The 20,402-nt window shown below is 31.6% G+C and overlaps 2 protein-coding genes across 2 annotated transcripts; both read left to right on the forward strand.

Annotated features, from left to right (window-relative positions):
* Nucleotides 1-635: 635 nt before the first annotated feature.
* Nucleotides 636-8,656, forward strand: LOC139092603 (monocarboxylate transporter 5). The gene is made up of 5 exons (XM_070643079.1): nucleotides 636-800; nucleotides 5,790-5,999; nucleotides 6,066-6,790; nucleotides 6,856-7,883; nucleotides 7,945-8,656. The coding sequence occupies exons 2-5, from the start codon at nucleotides 5,817-5,819 to the stop codon at nucleotides 8,094-8,096; spliced, it is 2,088 nt and encodes a 695-aa protein (XP_070499180.1). The 5' UTR covers nucleotides 636-800; nucleotides 5,790-5,816; the 3' UTR covers nucleotides 8,097-8,656.
* A 248-nt stretch (nucleotides 8,657-8,904) lies between these two features.
* Nucleotides 8,905-10,589, forward strand: eIF2Bgamma (eukaryotic translation initiation factor 2B subunit gamma). Its single transcript, XM_070642566.1, has 3 exons — nucleotides 8,905-9,078; nucleotides 9,179-9,222; nucleotides 9,281-10,589. The coding sequence occupies exons 1-3, from the start codon at nucleotides 8,975-8,977 to the stop codon at nucleotides 10,492-10,494; spliced, it is 1,362 nt and encodes a 453-aa protein (XP_070498667.1). The 5' UTR covers nucleotides 8,905-8,974; the 3' UTR covers nucleotides 10,495-10,589.
* The last annotated feature ends 9,813 nt before the right edge of the window (nucleotides 10,590-20,402 follow it).

Genomic DNA, 20,402 nt, shown 5'->3' on the forward strand with positions numbered 1-20,402 from the left:
AGCTCAATAACTAGCTTCACTTGCAAATTTCCCATCCCCAGTTAAATACAGATCCCTAATATGATAACCTTTAAAACCCTTATCAACCCCTGTCATTAGAACTTAAATTGATCACCCACAGTCAAACTTAATTTCAGCACAAAAACTTATCTATCCACTCTGATATCAATAATCGATCAAATAAAAAATTTAATAAAGAGAGCTAGTTTGTCTAACTGATTAATATTAAGTTATATCCATAGCACATTAGCATACCTGAATATTTATGGCATATAATAATAATGATAAATCTTATCACATGTGTCAACAGAGAGCGAAATAGAAAGGGGATCATTGAACCATTTCTGTCACATGCAAAAAAAAAAAAGCCGATCGTTAAAGCAGGCGACGAGCAAGCAAGCAAGAACAAAACGTGAAGAGTCAAAAAGAGAAATGAAAAAAGGAGTGATAAAGTTAGTTACTTGATATTCTCTTCAAATGTGCGTTTTGCACTTTAACTATGTGTGCGATCTCACAGAACTTTTTTTTTTTATGTTGGTATATGAAGGCACACAAATATCGACCGTACACATGTCTGTAAACTTTTTTTTTTTTTGGGAAACATTGAGAAGAAACACACTCAGTATTGAGATAGACTTCAGTGGAGTAACATTAACAAAAAAATATATATAAAATTATTTATTTTAATCGACTTTTTTGGAAGTTTTGTGGAATTTTTATATATATAAAGTCGCTCATTTTCAGTGCCTTTAAGTCGTAACTTTCGGAAGTTTCAATCGCATAAACCTGAATATCATTAAGTAATTGAACTTTAGAATTAATATTAAGTGCTTATACGTAGACAAGAGACATTCTTTTTTTGGTGATCAGTGACATTAAGTTTGATTCCATTTGTATCAATATTGATCAACGCTGTGATCAGCTTTATGGCAAAAAAAAAAAAATTAATTTTAGACTATTTTTACAAAAAGGCAAAAAAGAATTTCGTAGAGACTTACTTTCTATGATTTAAAAATAGCATAATCTTGAGAGTTTCGGAAACACATAAGCATTTTTTTGAGATATTTTTTCTCTCCTCGTCATGCACATTTCTTCTTCTTGTTCCTAAATAATAGCAACAGTATGAAGAAATCGAATTCCAATTTTTTTTTTCTTTCCTTCCTTCTTCTTCGTCTTCTCTTTTTATACATTTTTTTGTGGTGTTGTATATGTTTGCTACAATTAAAAAATAAAAACAATAATATTATCAAATTCGACAGTGCTTTCAAGGACATTACCAAAAAAATATAAATCAACAATTTTTATTGCCATCGTGTGTATTTACATGAATTGAAGAGGCTTTGAACCGGAACCGGCACATTTTAAAAGAAAAAAAAATAGTGTGTACAGAGTGTCTTTTAATATGTGATGCGCAACCTGTGTGTCGCGGCACACTATGCCGCCAAAAATATAGTTCAAACTACCATGAACCGTATGCTGTATATGATTTCGGTAGAGGCTCAACATCAAGTTGTGTCGCGGCACACAGGTTATCCACAACTGCTCGAAATAGGTGATTCAGTTGATAACATTACGGCGACTGTTGTACTATTTTCATTTACCAACTGTTGTTCACTTTTTGTACATATTAAATTATGTGTGATAGTAAGCTTGGGTAACTAGATACATAAACTTATTAATTGAAGGAAGCGCGTGTATATATCTATTAGTTTATATGTGGCATCAATTAATTCATTATGTTATACATTTTGTGAGATCTAACATAATACATAAGCATTTTATGATCTCTGGAATTTCCTATGCGTTAAACTTTCCACTTGATCAGATGACACTTGTCACTTCTTTTTTCCTTATCGTTATAACTTGCTACGCTCTCTTTTTGTAAAATCATACAATGTGTTTATTTTCAAACTTTTAAGTAATTATCAGTATTGTCATCATGAGTGAATGGTTTTTTTCGTTTTTTTTTTTTGGGAAGACGCAGATACACTCGTGATACACATATATTACTATTGAACTTAAAACACGAGAAAAAAAAGAAGTGTTACGTCATGAACATTTCAACGTTTGTTTTGCGCCTCAAAAGGGGCTCGACAGAAGTATTTCTATTTTCAATTCGTCATTCAACAGATATGAAAGTTATTTAAAAGCCACCGGATTTGGGTGAATATTTTTTGTGTGTTTCTTGGTACTGCGATGATGATAATTAATGAAAAAGTCATTAAAAAATTTCCGTATGTGAATGAATTAGACGTAAATTTTCATCTTTGAGTAGTCTTATCTAACTACAGTTGAGGCTTTTAAAAGTCAATGGATTTAAAGAATTTGAATTTTGGAACTGAAATTTTAAGTTCTTTTACAATCTCAATTCATCTTGAATTTGAAATATCACCGGTTTTTAGATTTTCGAAGTTGGCTTAGAAGGCTTTGACAACTTTGTTTGTTTTAAAATTCAATTTTTCTTGAAAAATATTTTGACGCACATTTTAACGGTTTTTGTAAAATTTAAACATTTTTGAACTTGGCCGGTGATTTCAAATATTACAACGGTTTTTGTAGAATTTGAATTTTGAACTTTAATTTTAACGGCATTTGTAGAATTCAAATATTTTTGAACTTTACCATAATTTTTGAATTTTTGCGATTTTTCCTAATTTTCATTATTTCAACGAACTTTTCAATGCCTACTTAATCAAAAAAATTTACTCATTAAAACAATAATTTAGGTTATGAACCCCAACTTCGTTGTAATCTCTTTCGTTAATTAAAAAATAAATAATATTTCTTTGTTTTGTCTATCAAACAAAAAGCATTAAGCATTCCTTATTGATTAGAACACACGAGATGATCTACTTAAAAGAACTCTAGCAGAGATAACGAATCATCCACGAGTATGACTTGAAAACAAATAATAATGCAAAATATTGATTCTCGTAGGCTAGATTTTCATTCATGAAGAGATTCTTGAATGAAAAGTATGCACCATGCGATTTAATAGTCGTGTTTAAAAGAGATAAAATTTTGTTACTGATTCTTTTTAAGGAGAAAGAACACAAAAGAAAGAAGAACAAAAAATACACGTTGCACTTTTTATCCGTTTCTCTGTCAATGTCTGTGCATGTATGAGTTGAAATTCGTAGAATTTTAAAAATAATAAACGCAATGTGAAACTTAAAGAAAAAAAAAATTGAAGACCATACTTGGTATCCACATTTGCATACTATTTTTAACTAGTACTCTGTCATACTGATATATTACATTATTTCATACGAAAAGACAAGCACATGTGACATTAAAATCAACAATGACGACTATAATATTGATTTGGGGAATTTAGCGCCATAACTTTTTAATATCTTTTGTCTTCAATTATTGCAAGATTGTGTAGGAAAATGTGAGATAAAACTAGCATGAATAAATGAATAGCTACAGACATAAGTCTGTAAATATTGCTTATTTCCAATTAAAATAATCTTCTATATAAACAATTTTTACTTAAAATCTTTGGTGCTATTTTATTACAATACATGTGCACACGCAGTACATAATATACACACATTAACACCATTGTACAAGACATGATCAAATGTGATCTGTTCAGGCACGTTTCTTTTCGCATTAAATTCTTATTGGAATTCTTATGTTATATGTCTACCAATTAAAATTCATGCTCACTATATAAGCATCTGATTGATAAATCAAGCCGGCAATTTACATCTATTGCTTATAAATAAATTGATCACTCAATTTATTAAGAGCATATCCAATCAGTATGAATCAGTTACAACAAGAAAAATATGTTCGTGCTGAAGCCATAAAGTCAATTGAGTCGTCGTACTTTGCTTTCTTTTTTAACACATTCTATGATGATGCGTACAAAAATGAAGAATTTAGGGGGTTGGTTGACAGTTGATGTCTATAGAATCGGGTGGGAGTTAGCTTTCATAGATAGTAATTGAGTGGGCAACTAACTCAGAAGGCAGTCACTGTAGAAAATGAGAAATTGCGGTCGGCGTGATACTTGCGTGGGACTAAACAGGAGCGTATTCAGGAAGAGGGTTTAGTTGGAATTGGTTGTCAAAACCCTTCTTCCCCTTCCCCTCAAAAGATATCTAGCTATGCCCCTGCATTTAAATTTTGTCACAGTTGTCGTCCTTAAAAAGATTTCATATTTAGTCTCGAATGATCAAAAGTCCTCATCAAGTCACATGATATGTAAATCTTAAACTCACTATAATTGTCTGACTCACCTAATTTACGTACGACGTTAAAATCATCTACGACACAAGATAATTAAATGCACGTGAGAGAAGAAAACCAGATACAAAAGCTTAATCATATTGATTGCTCATCCAATTCGCGGAGTTTAAAATTATGTGTATAATTAATTCTCAACTGGAAATTAAAAATTTCCATTCTTGCACATCACTTGTAACTTTATATATTCATGTCAATGCAAAATGAGTAATTTAATAAACCAACAACATGTCTGCTAGGCACATAACTACATTCCTAATCACATTTCTCTAGCTAATTATGCACAAATTCCTATTAATCATGTAGCTAAATCGATGAAAAGTCATTAGTCATGTGCATATCGAAGAATATCTTTGCATTTATGCATTTTATACACTCATTCAAATCTTTTCAATTTTTCAATTAAGACTTGTGACTGAGTTGAGAATATCTGATAAGATATCACTTGAGTATGCATAATAATGTGTGTGCGTACTTGAAACTAACTAAAATAACATGAGATGTTATAAATCAATCTTAATTATGAAATCTTCCTGGATCTTTTAAAGATTGTAATTATGACAAATTGTTATCATGACAGACAAATAGCATAGCACATTTGTATACTGATTGAGGACTTGAGCATGATCATTCAAGTGAGCATACTCATGATCATGCATTTTGTCTGTTAGAGTGATAATCTTGATTAAACTAGGGTAAACAAGTTTTTGGCGGGATTATCAAAAAACCGGTTTATTCTGTGATAAGAAAGTATGGTGAAATTTATTTGGCCTCTTTAATAAGAGCTAGTTCCCGATCAACACGTGTTCAAATATTGTTCAAGATATAAAGTTGTTCTCATACAAAAATGTTGTCATTTTTAACGGTCAAAAATTTGAATTTCTTTGTAAACACTAACACTATGAAAGAAATTTGTGAAAATTTAATTTGGATAATTGTGTACTTTTAGTTGAAATTTGTTAGTACTAAAGTATTGCACATGCTATATCACCAATCTAACAAGCTAAAGGTTTAAAAATAAGACATCTATTGATGATTAATGTAAAAATTTGAAAAGTTCATTGTTTACATGTATTAGTACACAAAATTTCGTATGGTTGAGTATACATTCTGTGATACATCTTAATACTGTCGATTACATGATCCACCAGTCGCGACACGCAATTCTCAAAAATCATTAAGGCAACCATAACTCGCCGTGTATAAAAAATTAGTTGTGTGCTGTTCGGGATAAGAATTCATCAATATTGTATTAATTTTTTTATTACCCGGAAAAGCCATCCGTTACTCATTTAGAGGCATGACTTCTCAAAATTTAACTTAATACAAGCAACATGTGTGTTTCCGATAGTAATAAAATACGTAAAAAGTTACCAAATTTATAAAAAATGTATTTACTTTGATAAGGACGGTCGCTGAACACTGAAATGATGTAAATCCTATAAAGTAGTCTAAATCAATAGTTTGCATATGAATTATAATATTGTGACGTTTTGATGAAATATTGATAAGAATATTCGTTATTTGTGTAGTTCTCTGTATAGATAGTGGAAGCTCAAATGGCAGATAATGACGCGTCAACGCCGAAAAGTGGAAATGAAGTTCCGAAAAATGGGAACACGAACAAAAATAAACAAGGCTTAAAGCTAGAAATTTTGAAGAAACCTGAGGAAGTGGAACCGACTGTTACGTCAGCTACTATCATTATACCTCCTGATGGAGGTTTTGCATGGATTGTTATGGTAAGAGATTGCAAAATTTTTAATGTTTTTATCTATGGTCAATATTAAATTTCCTGTATCTTTTAGATCGCCAGTTTTTGCTGCAATTTAATAGTTGATGGTATTGTATTTTCATTTGGTATGTTCATAGAGAACATACAAGAGGATTTGAAAGTCTCTACGGCACAAGTAGCTTTAGTTGGATCACTTCTCAGCGGATTTTATTTGATCGTCGGACCATTCGTATCAGCCTTAACAAATCGATATGGATTCCGTTTAGTGACAATTTTCGGATCCCTAATTGCATCACTTGCCTTCGCATTATGCTTCAATGTACACGATATTTTCTATTTGTATATTCTGTATGGTGTATTTGGTGGAATTGGATTTTGTTTCATTTACATGCCTTCAGTTATTATCGTTGGATACTATTTCGAGAAATGGAGACCATTGGCAACTGGAATTGCATTGTGTGGATCAGGAGTTGGTACCTTCGTTATGGGACCTATATCGACCAAATTAGTTGAAAAATATCAATGGCGTGGAGCTCTTTTGATTCAAGCTGGAATGATCTTACTGTGTTCAGTTTTTGCTCTGGCTTACCGTCCAATAGAACCAACAATTGTCAGTGATGTGAAAGATGATGAAGTGCCTGAAAAAAAATCTCTGATTGGTGATAGTTTCCAATCACCAGCATTCACAAAGCCATTGCCTGAAGGTCGTTTTGCATATTCTGTGCCAAATTCAAGCCACAATACATGGATGGGGACAGCTAATAACACAACTTATCCTACGGCTGCTGAAATTTTCAGGTAAATCCCCTTTTTAATTTAACGTTTCAATTCAGCTATAACACAAGTTTGGTTTCTTTTTATAGAGGAAGTGGTGTAAATTTGGAAAGAAGGCCGTCTCAAAATTTTGACAAGCTCACACAAATTAACATTAGCTCAACAACGAAAAAATTGGAACAAATTAAGCAAGGACAAAAGAGATCAGGTCATGCAACTCCAACAGAGGATTTCACACATCCACCACATGTTTTATCACTTAATGCACATGAATTGGGACCTGTTGGTGAGGCAGAGGAGGCTGAGGAAAATGAAAATGGAACTCTTTTGGAAAAGAATGAAGTTAAAGTTGCTGTGGTTAGTTCTTCATCAGGTCGTCGTCATACTGTTTCAGGAAGAAAGGGTGGAACTGAAAGTCAAACAAACTCAAGACGAGGAAGTCGTCAAGACATTAGCAGACCCATGTACAGAGATGATATTTTCTTCTCTGGATCATTAGCCAAACTGCCACAATATCGCTCACAAACATCCTTAGGATATCACTTAAGTGTAACACACATGCCAACTCAACGGGATATTGAAGAGGAAGAAAATCACAATTCAAAATGCACAATTTGTCCAGAAGCTGTACGAAGAACATTATCAACTATGTTGGATGTCTCTCTTCTCAAGAACTACTCATTCATTTTATTAGCATTGAGTGGCTTCTTTACAATGTTGGGATTCTTCGTTCCATTCATGTACATTGCCAATCGTGCGAAACAATTCAAGATTCATAAAGATACAGCAATTTTATTCCTTTCTGCTTTGGGAGTTTTCAATACAATTGCTAGGATCGTTTGTGGCTGGCTGAGTTCATTTGAAGGCATTAGTGCATTGTATTTAAACAACATTTTCATCACTGCAGGTGGACTCGCTACAATGTTCAGTGGATATTTCATGAGTATTCCAGCACAATACGTATATACCGCCATTTTTGGAATCGCATGTGCTTGCTTCTCTGCTTTACGTTCAATCATTGTTGTCGAGTTATTGGGATTAGAAAAGCTCACAAATGCTTTTGGAATCTTACTTCTGTTTCAAGGTATCGCAGCTATTTTCGGAAGTCCGTTAGCTGGTAAGAAAATCTATTAATTATATAAAGTTCCTGTTCATCATGACTGCTTATGAATTTTCAGGTTATCTATTTCAAGTAACTGAAAAATATGATTTGCCATTCATGGTCGCCGGAGGACTTATTACATTTTCAGCAGTTTTATGTTATCCATTAAACATCATCAAAAACTGGCAAAATGCAGGCAATCAACGAAAGGTCGCGGCATCTGCTTAAAATATTTTTTTTTTAATCACATTTACGTTTAAGCATTTTTTCTTTGCTTGTTAATGGTGCTTAATTTTTTTTTTGAAAAAAGTGCCAATATTCTGTTAATTTTTACTTATTGCTGCTTAAATTTTAAAGCGTAGAAGTAATTTTTAGCCTAGTTTAGTCACATGTAAATAAGCATAAAAATTGAAAATATTAATGTTAAGCGTCATATTTTAGTTTATAAAACGATCCATAAGAATTTCATTAAAACAGTAAAAACATCCATCGGTTCCTTTCATACATGAGACGTGCAATTTTATGTATGAAATAAAACCTGTACATTGTGAAATTACATTCTATGTTGTGATAATAAGTTTGTTCATAACATAATGAAAAAAGTCGAATATTCAACGATATTGCTAGTTTTCAGACTGAACTAAATTTTTTTTTTTGTGTTTAAAAGAATACCTCAGATAATTTGGTAGTAATCAGTATCTTACTTACTATACAAATAAAATAATCAAATTTACTAAATTTACTGCATTCACGACTTCAGGCTTTACCATCAAATTTTTTTCTTTTGTAAAATTTTGATTTTTAAAGAAAGTTTACCATCAAATTTTTTTCTTTTGTAAAATTTTGATTTTTAAAGAAAGTTTTCAATAAAGAAACTGTTTTTTACACTATACAGCATGTCTTTCATTCAATAATCATCAATATTCTATCTCAACATAGTCATGATCTTCACATGGTTGAATTTTTATAGAAAAATTTTATAGCATCTTTCAACGGTTTTTTAAAATTTAAATTTTTAACCCTTGAGAAACTTTGTTGGCAAAAAAAGTTTGTTGATGCAGTGAGGTTTAGAAAAAATTCAGAAAATAAATTTAATTCAGAAAGAAATGGAGTTTCACGCTGTAATCTTTGCCGCTGGAGTCGGAACTAGATTTAGAGACATCGTTGGAAGTAGACCTAAATGTCTGTTGACTGTTGGAGGATTTCCACTGTAAGTTTTCGTAATTTTTGATACGTTTTCAAATTTTACATGTAATATTTTTATTTTGTTGCTTAATTCGTCGTATCTAATGTATTAAATCTCTTTTCAGGATATTCTACCCGCTAAACTTTTGTTCAAAATATGGATTCGAAGGTAAGATAACATAACATGAATTTTAAGGCTTAATTACTTATTTTTTGAAATCTCTCAGATGTAACAATAATTGTGCTGGAATCACAGAAGAATGAAATCGCTCAAAGAATATCCAAACTACCTCTTCAGAAGGTGAAATATGATTTTGTTTGCTTGAATCAAGAGTCACAAGAAGATTATGGAACTGCTGATGCATTGAGATTAGTAAGTGAGAAAATTAAAAGTGACGTGATTTTGATTTCGTGCGATACAATCACAAATATTGACTTCTTCCCTGTCCTGGATCTGTTTCGAATGAATGATGCTTCATGTGTTGCACTTTTTGATAAAGGAGTTGAAGCAAATCCTACCCCAATCGTAATTCCTGGTCCAAAAGTAAAACAACAGAAAAGTGAACGTGATTTAGTTGGAATTGACAGTGAAAATAATCGCCTATTATTTTTGGCATCGACAACTGACTTCCAAGAAAACCTTTCATTGCCAGGTCATTTGTTGAGATCACACGGCAAAATGACAATTCACAGTAATCTCAACGATGCTCATATTTATTTGCTTAAGAAATGGGTTGTAAACTATATTGCCAATTCTGATAAGTTTTCTACTGTAAAAGGAGAACTTTTACCATTTATCATCAAGAAGCAACTGTCACGTCCACTAAAGAGCTTAACTTCTGGATTCTCTGAAGTAAATTTCGACCAAAATGATATTTTTGAGCACATCAAGCAAAATGAACTAGATCAAAAAATTCTGCAAACAAATTTAAATACATTTTCACGCCTTAAAAGATCAACAAATTCTGAACTGATTCGCTGTTTTGCATATGTTGCACCAGAAGAGACATTCTGTATGCGCGTGAATACTTTACTTAACTATTGTCAAGCCAATAAGAAGATTGTCTCACTTTTCCATACATTAGCCGATCCTAACATACCTTTAGTTTCACGAAACGCAACGATCCAATCAAATCAAATTAGTGACAGTGCTGTAGCTGAAAATTCGACCATTGCCGAGAAGACTTCTATTAAAAACTCAATATTCGGAATTGGATGTAATGTTGAACCGAAGACAAGAATAACCGACAGCATTTTGATGAATGGAGTTACAGTTGAAGAAAGAGTCATACTCGAAAATTGCATTATTTGCGATAAGGCAGTCATTAAGCAAGGATCAACATTAAAGAACTGCTTAGTTGGCCATAATTTCATTGTTCGGGAGAATACTGTTGCTGATAGGAAAACTTTATCGACTGGAGAAGGCTTTATGGAAATTTAAATGACTTATGATTTTATTGTTATCCTTTGACTAGAACTTAATTCTAGCATTTTCACATCAAAATTGAATTTATCAATAAAATTGATTACAATTTATGAAGATTATTACCTTTAATCAGCATATAGTTAGTGCCTTAGTTCAAGAATCTAGATCGTCAATTTACACAAAGCAATTAAGTCATTAAAAAATATAAAGAAGGGACTGAATGCTAGAGATTAACACATAAAAGTTTAAGTTCGCTCATAAAAGCTAGAAGTTAATTAAGCATAAATTCGCCTCAAATGTTCGCAATTTATACCTAAAATTACATTGTCAAATGTTTTCGGAAATTTTTCTTTTTATGTCTGCTAATTTGACGCTAGCAAAATTTTCTTAATGTGGGCTTTAATGGCGATGAATGGTGAACAGTCAAGAAGAAATATGAAAATTATCTGTTGATTCGCAAAGTGATGTAATAAAACAATTTACTTTAGTCATGGCGTAAAGTCACATGGAAATGATCATAAAACGTCGCAAATCAGTAAAAATGGCATGAAGTCAATGAAGGCGCTGTTTCGACAATTACAAGCAAGATTGCAATATTTAACGGCCGAAAAAAATTCAAATTAAAATATTATTTTGGGAATTTGAAAAGTAACGGCCAAATAAAATTTGAAAATTAACATTGAAAATCCTGCCTAATTCAAAAATTAACGGACAAAAAAACTTACAATGAATACTTTGTTAGTGATGGAACTTAAAAGGCAAATTAAGCTTAATCGGTAGTGAATTCTGCAAATTATAATGACAGAATTGCGTAAAGCATTAATTCAAGGATATCGCAAACATGAACATAAACTAAGTACCTAAGAAATGAGTTTTGCTTTTTATATTAATTATTTTCACTTACTCGAAATTTACCATCAATTACGCTGAATACCAATTATGTTAATTTATTGCGTATGATGGAAAATTTAATTGAATTTTAAACTCTCCCAAAAAATTATTGCATTAATTTAAGTTAATGAATGTCTGCCACAAAAAAATTGGATATGAAAATGCATAACCGGAAATTTATTAGAGCAAGCAGGTCAAAATGATCATAAAAAATAGACGATACCTACACATAAACTACAAAGAAGAAAAATCAACAGCATTCACATCCGAATTGCTTTAAGTTTTCATTTAAATCATAAAAAAAGAGATTTTTTTTGGATTTTCAAGGTTTTCAAAATGTTTCAAAAACTCTTTAACAGAAGTATTGCAACAGACATAAGCTACAGCAGATGATTTAATAATGACTGCGTTATAAAAATAAAAAAATCTCTTCTTTGAAATGCAAATAAGGTCTGTTTGTCACATACTTAATTGACAGAAGGTAAAATTTCTTGTAGTAGGCGTGAAAAATGATGCTGCACAAAGTCAACGAAGATCATAGTAATATAAATTGAATTAGTGCATTCAATCATACGTAGGACTCAAATATGTATGAAATAAGTCAACAATTCCATTATGGACTTAGCAAGTGTGAGCCAACAGAAATTTAAAGAGTCAATACAGTATTTGTTTTTCCTTGAGTGCTTTTAAGAGTTAGGATGTAGAAGGAGTTGAGTGACGTATAGCTAATTGTAAGAAGGTCGAGTTTTGAGAATCTAAAACGTAAGAGTAGGCTTTGATATCTGATTGCTCCATAACGTTCATTTTAAATTTGAATAATAATTATTGTACATAGTTGAATACACTTTTTTTATACAAAAGATCAGTCTGCAATTAAATTTCGAAGAATAAACACAGTTTTTAATTCATTTACATCCAGCCACAATTATAAAAGATTGAAATCCATCTGGATCTAAACAAATCTGTTATTTAGAAGATGCACTAGAAAAAAAGCTTGTGTAACTAGATACTAATCAATTTACATAAAAAAGAAAGAAAAGATTCACACCCAAACATGTCTACGGAAGACAAAGCATAATCAAATGAAAAATGTCACCTTATGCAAAATCGCAATTAAGCATAAAGTAATCAATTTATATAAAATTGCGATCGATTGGCACTCATGTTTTGGTTTTTATATAACTCCTAACAAATCATTACCTGAAATATTAAATTTTCTATCTGCTCTAGTCATCATGACATCTAACATCCTGAGTAATTTGCTTAAACATACAATTTACCAGATTACTTAATAAAAGATTAGATTTTGTCTCAGCTCAACGGCTTTGCTAGAAGAAACGTCAACATTGTACAAAAAAAAGTTAAGACATTTACTGCGATCGCTTGGTTACCTAAAAGGAAGTTGCAACTTTTTTTTTTTCGACACAACTCGATCAATTCAATGCTAACTGAAGCCTCCGCTGCAAAAGCTATTTTTTTTCACATAATTTCGGATTGAGAGTATAGATTTATACGGACAAGCATAATCTAGCATGTCACATGATGTCTTTCTTCGACGTTTCGTAAATGACTCGATTTCCATATTATGAAAATAAAATTAAAAAATTTACATACATAGCCAGTAAAATTACAAAGTCTATTGCAAATAATTATTTCTGCCGTAATTATTATTTAAGCTTAAAAAAAAGTCATTGAGTCTATATGCATGTGTCGATATATACACATTGAGATTTATTTCTTTCCTGTTATCTGATACACAAGAAATTAATTTAAAATCAATTGCAAATTTTTTGCTATACACACATTGTGCTTAATTTATACTTAACAAATCATTGAAAAATTAAGTAGTTTTTTGCAAATTGTGGATTACAATCAAGATCTACTATGCTAGTTGTTTCTGCACACTTGATCTCATGAGGAAGCAATTCTAATAAAAGATTATCATTTAAGATCAATAGCTGAATTATTAAAGATGCTACATGTGAGGTCAGATTCTTGGACATGAATTTGAATTCAGTTTGATGTTTAAGGAACTGATTTAATCGTCATATCGATGACTTTACGTTTTTAATCTTATTCATTGATATTTAGATCTTATAACGTCCATTTGAGATTTGAATAATATTTATTGTACATAGTTGAACATCCTTTTTCATACAAAATGTTCAGATTGTTTTTGAATTCCAAAGAATAAAAATTATTAAGACTATTTTGAACTCCGAAGAATAAACATAATTGTGACTATTGAAATCCATAAGGAATTCTTTATTACAATCTGACATTCCGTGAGCTTTGAATCCTGGATCTGTATCATAATTACAACAGTTCAGGCTCCAATTTCAAGAATCATCACAGCAAGCTCAGAAATGTTCGTAAAAGAGGAAAAATGAAAATTCAGCACAAGAAAAGTCCCACACCATGTGTGGCCTTACTATCATAGATTAATATTCATTGCCATTAATCGCAATCATAAAGTAATACACAAAAATTTCATCCGCATTAATAGGATTTAAGTAAGAATAATATTCAACATACGTTTATCGATGACATTTAATTCGTGATTTGTTTTGCTCAATGCATTTTAATGCGATCAAGTGCAAATTGGTTTCGAAATCTATCTGTGCTCGAACATTTAGAATGTGCACCGACTGCTTTTTCCTCTCGCCGAACCACACAACAAATGCAGATGTTATCTGGGATAACGGACTCACATGTAAATAGATACTTTGCATACATTATAGTACAATTAAGCTTCTTGTGATACCATTTTCCGCATTTGACTTGTGCACAAATTTTTCTTTCCTTCTTCGTTCTCTTCTCATATTGCCAGTGGATGTATTGCATAACTACAATGTTTAATTTTTGTTGTTTTTTTACCTAGTAATGCAATAGAAGTGAAAAGAAAAATGGGACAAAAAGATTATAATATGTAGTGCACATAATATGCATGAATGGCGCGATGTAAGAGACATAGAATTAAGTCTCTTTTTATTAATGATATATATTGCGCACAACAGCAGGATGCGAGATCTTAACATTCTTTATAGCAGATCAATAGAACGTAAAGAAATCAATTCTCATACAAAAAGAATCTTCCTGAAAGGTGTGGCATGTGTATGTTCTAATGTGCGTTGAGTCTATTCTTTAATTAATAAAACCTGTCAACAGACATTAGATTAATTTACTTCTTTAATGACAATAAATTCTTTCACATAACCAATAATTTTAGTGAGCTTCATTTGCGGTACTATCACTTTTGTTACCGGAGGCTGAAGCTTCAAGATAGACAGGTTCTCCGGTATCATCTAAGTGGGGTTTAGCCAAGAACGGCAGGGCTGCATTTTCTGGATTCTAGATGCGTAGACCTACAACTATCCGCTAAACCCCTTAAAGTTCGTTCAGAGCTGCAGGCCGCCAGTTTCTACACAAGTCTATCTACTCTCCTAATTTACTTTATCACTAATGATTCCTAATTCGGCCTTATGGGTATGTTCCTTATATGTAAATCAATCTGAAGAACAATAAGTCATACTCTTGGGGTTATTAATATCAACAGATGCAAGTAAACCCAACCTCTATAATAATCAAATATCAATTTGGGTTAAAATGCCACAACAGCAAGAATGCTGTCTATTCATCTGCTTGCGGTTGTCTTTGAACATTACCTCATTCATGCTGGATAGAATTGTATGGTACAGTTGTCATTGAATATCGAACTTGTGACATTTTGCACAGAGCATCTGAGGCTGGTTAATTTTCTGCTGCAACAATAGCCAGTCACACATTGATGAGCAAGTGTGTGAAACCAGTTATAAAGTGGCACAAAAAGATGTATTTTTATAATGTCTACAGATATATTAATAATAATAATATCTCGTATCCACTAGAAGAAATCCGATAGATTCATTTTTGTGTCTTTTATTTTTTTGTTGGAATCGCGCACATCAAAAAAAGCTTTTTTTGTATACACAGCAAGAGAAACCACAGGAACTTGATGCTATTTTCAAATACACATGTATATATTTGTATCAACAGATGAATCATCCATGGAGATTAATCTTTTTGTCAAAATCAGAAAATAAAACTAGCAATAAAAAAAAGTTCGAGTTTCAACATCTGATTCAAAATTTTGAAGTGCATTTTCCTTTCTCTTGAGTAGCATGTTTTTGAAAGGGAGGTTATCAGTTCCGATTTTTTTCTACTCTAAATGTCACATGACTTTGGGTTGATTTTTCAAAGCTCTCGTATCAAAAGGAATATCTATGCATTTTTGGAATTGCTTGGTTCCTACTTCGGGTTTTCTTAGAAATTAGATAGAGTTTCGAAGAAGATACCCGGAAAGCATATAGCGTAGTTTGACCAGTTTGATCATGAATTGGTCCGGATAAGGTGAAATCCGGCTTCAGGACAGACTCACACCGGTCATTATTCAAATTATTCGTTATTTCTACGCTGTGTGCCTTCCGGGATGTTTGGTATGAAGGTAGCCACATCTATTGAATGCAGTCGGCATGCAAAGAATTTTGACAATTTTGTTTCTTTTAGAGTAAGTATGGCTTTGATCATTAAGACAAGAGCCGGTTTCTTAACTTACCCGGGATACTTTACTCAACCCTAGTCGGAAGACTATCCAGGGTACTTCATCTTCTCATGCCCCAACCTTAGGTTGCCTTATCTCAAGTAATATGGGTAAAATAATCCTATTTTCGGAGAGAATCCTAGGTAGGTTAAGAAACCGACCTTAAATGAGTTGACAAATTGCTATAACAGATGTTCAGCTTAATCCGATTGATCAAGTATGTGCTGAAACATTTAAGAATTATTCGAATTAAACCTTCCTATTTCCACAATAGTCAGACATTAATCTCATCTCATTCTTTGCAAAAAAATCAGCACAAGAATTTTTAAAAAGCACCAAATAAAGGCCGAGTGAGAAATATTCAAAGCCATGGACACACATGTGACATTTTAAAAAGTCTCTTCTTCACTCCAAATGTCTTATATAGAGTAATAAAGCATTAGGAAATATACATCTTCAATTTATGGAAACACTTTAAGTGACTCAAAACAATAAATAAAGTCGTTAAGAAACAGACAAAAAGCAACGATCAAGAATTTAGTCATTGAGATGATACCTTCACCATTATTTCTGAAAATGTAAATTTAATGTTGCTTTTTTCCACATTTTCTTTTGTTTATGCGTTCAGTCTAAGCTGGCTGGCTGGTAGGCAGGCAAGCAGGCAGGCCATAGAATGTGAATAGAAAAAAAAGCATAAAACAATAAATGTTATTTTCCGGTTCTAAAGTTAATTTAAATACAAACCTCTTTAACATCACCTCTATAATCATCTACCGCATACTAAATTATGACTCATTTGTTGTGTGATGAATGATGGACTTTTCGTTGTTATTGATCATAGTATTTAACGCTAGACTACTGCTATATTTATGGAAAAATCCATTGAAAAATAATGATCTTTTTGCACTTGAAAATACTTGCGAAAACTGGAGAGAATCTAAATACTCGACATGATATTTGCTACCTTATATCAGCACAAGCATGCTAATTGGATTTGAAATTTATTTCTAGATCAATTTTAAAATTGACTTCCATTTATTAGAAATGAATCCAGTGTCTAAATGAGAATCAATTTTTCATTCGTTCTCGTTTAATTCTTAACGCCAATTACAATAAAAGTGCTATTTAGGCAATGAATGAGTGGTGAGAAGGCGATATTATAATTTTAACACATTGTACATTAACAAGAAGTCCGTCCGAATGATTCATTATAAAGCTTACGATAATGATAAGTTAGAAGTGTATATGTACAAAGTATTATTTTACCACCTATGTTGCCTCAATGTACTCCATTTGAAAATAGACAAATTCGTTGTTTCCTTTCAACCTGCTTAGAATGGTCAGTTTTCTTGCATGATGAGTTGTTTTGCTATTAATTTGGGGTTTTGTCTGACAATTGGAATTTGTCTTGGAATCTGACGTTGTTTGATGTCTGTTGCATTTTAAATAGACTTGTACAATTTTTATTGCTTAAATGAACATAATTTAAGAGGAGATTCTTTCACAACAAGTCTCTTACAGGTCAGTAATGAGAGCATATGGCTCCAAACAGCAGGATCTGGGGTCAATTTCTTTATGAAATCTGAAATTTGCATGCAATTACTATACTATACAATTTAAATACTCAGTTTTAAGCAACATTTTAGTGAGGTCATGAATTACAGTTAATCACCTTAAAAATTTAAATAAACTGAAAAATGAATATTAGATCTGCTATAACGTTCTTTTGAGATTTGAATAATATTTATAAAACATAGTTGAAAACCCCTTTTGATATAAAAGTTCAGTTTGTTTTTGAACTCCGAAGAATAAACATCGTTCATAAAATTGTTGAACTCCGAAGAATAAACATTAGAATCCGTAAGAAAATCTTAACTACTCTAGTTACAAAGAGATCCAGCATTGCTGATGTAGATCTAGTAAATAGAACTTCACAAAAGCGCGTAAGAGACAAACCATTCCAATCTGATTTCCATACTTTAAGTCTTCTATTCTATTTCTCATTGCCTTCATAAGTTCTTTCAGAAACAGAAAAGAAACATTGAATGCATCTGTCGAATATCCACTTATTTAGTTTCCTACACTAAAATTACATAAGCGATAATTGTTTGTTGACCACTAAAGAATAATTGGAAAAACATAAAAATGAATGAATAATATGTACAAGCATACTGGTGGCATTGCAATGTAGTTACATAATAGCAATTACAAGAAGAATACCTGCATCTTGAATATTAATCAATAAATGTTTATACTTTATTCCTTTACCTCTGTTTCTTCACTCAAATGTTAATGATGAACGGGTTAAAGACATTAGTTGAATTATTTAAAAATAACAATTTTTTTTTCTCCAATTCCAAATGAGAAACATGTTTTCCATTAACTTGATTTGTCCATACTTATGTTTTTATAGAGAAACATTAGCAGTCTTGTACTACGAAAAAAATCTTCTTACAGCTTTTTCTGCAATAATAATGCGTTAAAAATGATTTATACCTAAAAAAATATATATCTGGTATTAAGAAAATACAATAATAATGTGAGGTAATGGTAAAGTGAAAGAAACTCGAATAATTCACAATTTTTGCAAGTTAATTGAAACTTTTTTTTTCTTCTTTCTCTCACTTTCACATGAAATCTGAACAGACATAATGAAAAGCTGTTTTTCTACGCGATAATGACATTTTCTGTTGCTTTACAAGCTCGGGTCTTTTAAATGTTAAAAAACTATTTACCAACATGTTTTCAAGAAAACTCACAAAAATAGAATTTTTGACTACTGGATCTTAACCGGATCTTATTTTCCTTAATTTACATGGATTTCTGATCTATTTGAGATATTCTGATCTCAGCTCTTTTGAGTAAATTGTCAGACAAAATTCAGTTGTGTCTTAACGTTCTTTTGAGATTTGAATAATATTTATTGTACATAGTTGGGAGCCCCTTTTCATAAAAAAGAAAGATCAATTTACCTTTGAACTGTGAAGAATAAACATCGCACGAAAAATAGTAAATCCTTATAGGATGGCTTATTAAGTTACACTTTAACTACAATTACTACTAAAGCTGTTAGACAGAATAGAATAAATGTTGTAGATCCAATTGTTAGTTGCATAGAAGAAAGCTAAGGGACTGTATCTCAAAAGCTTAGACAATTCTGACTTTAGGCTAGAATAAGATAAGGCCTAATCAAATATTGATTCTTGCTTCTACCAACTTGGTACTCTACCAAGTACTAGCTCAGTATTAGTTTATTCATATTCAAACAATTCTGGTTGGCAATAATAAACGCATGTGGGTAATGGAACTAGATATCAAATTAGAAATCTGCAATGATGAATTCTATTCCCATCAGCGTTTAACCGACTAGTCCAAATAATGTTATCAACGTGACAAGGATTCAAACAATTCCCACGACATTGTCCTAGTTATTGACCAATAATTCCGACAAGTTCAACATTGACTGAAAATTATCAAAAATACCTTCAAAAATAATACGTTGTAAAAATAATCAGCTTAGACTTTACAGTGACCACTTTCATACTAATTTACACATTAATCCAGACAATGTATGAATTGCCGATAGGCCTACAAAAAAAAAATACACTAATAAAAGCGCATATCTCATTTTAATTTCCTAATTATCACATTGAACATCGACTCATTGTTTGACTTTATTTAACTCATCAAGCTTTTGAGGGCTCTATTCACACGTAAATCTGTGCAGAGCGTACATATGAGTCATGTGAAGATATTATATTCCATATAATCACTATCATGTCTTACGATGATAATTAAATACACTCGAACTTTACTCATTCATAGTCGATCACAGAGCGATTTCATACCTTTCTATTTTTTGCGCTCATCATCTCTCTTTTCTCACATGTATTATCATTAATGAAAGAATTGAAAATAAAGAGAAAGAAATTAAATATTTGAAGAAATATTAATAAAAGAAGACTTCAAAGCCAACTGAGTATAAGAAGAAGAAGAAAAAGTCGTAAAAGAAGATGAAAACACAAAAAAAACTGTGTTAAAAAATTACATTTTTGCTCATTCAAGTGTAGAGAAATGTATTTTCCAAAAATCTAGGCTATAGAAATGAATAATAATAAAAATAAATACTTTACGGCAATAAAACGCAGTAAGCTGAAATGTTTTGATCGCGTCGCTTTTACGCATGAATTGAAGATGACATCAATGACTTAAGGTGATAAGTTATTGAATATGTAATATGCTTATGAATGTTGCTGTTATGAAAAGGTGTGGACATAAGATTCTCTTGATTTGAATTTATAATTTTTTGTTCAGTAATTGTTGTAAATAACATGATGGACTTCTTAATGATAAGTAGTATAAGTGTTAAGAATGACACTTAATATTGTTGGGAGAATTATGGATCTCAAGATTTTGGTCATTACTGGAGTAGTCGGTAGGCAGACTTTATTTT

The sequence above is a fragment of the Chironomus tepperi genome, unplaced genomic scaffold (genome assembly GCF_022539635.2).
Source record: "Chironomus tepperi strain 1889 unplaced genomic scaffold, CSIRO-AGI_Ctep_v1 contig_16, whole genome shotgun sequence".
In the NCBI taxonomy this organism is placed as follows: domain Eukaryota; kingdom Metazoa; phylum Arthropoda; class Insecta; order Diptera; family Chironomidae; genus Chironomus; species Chironomus tepperi.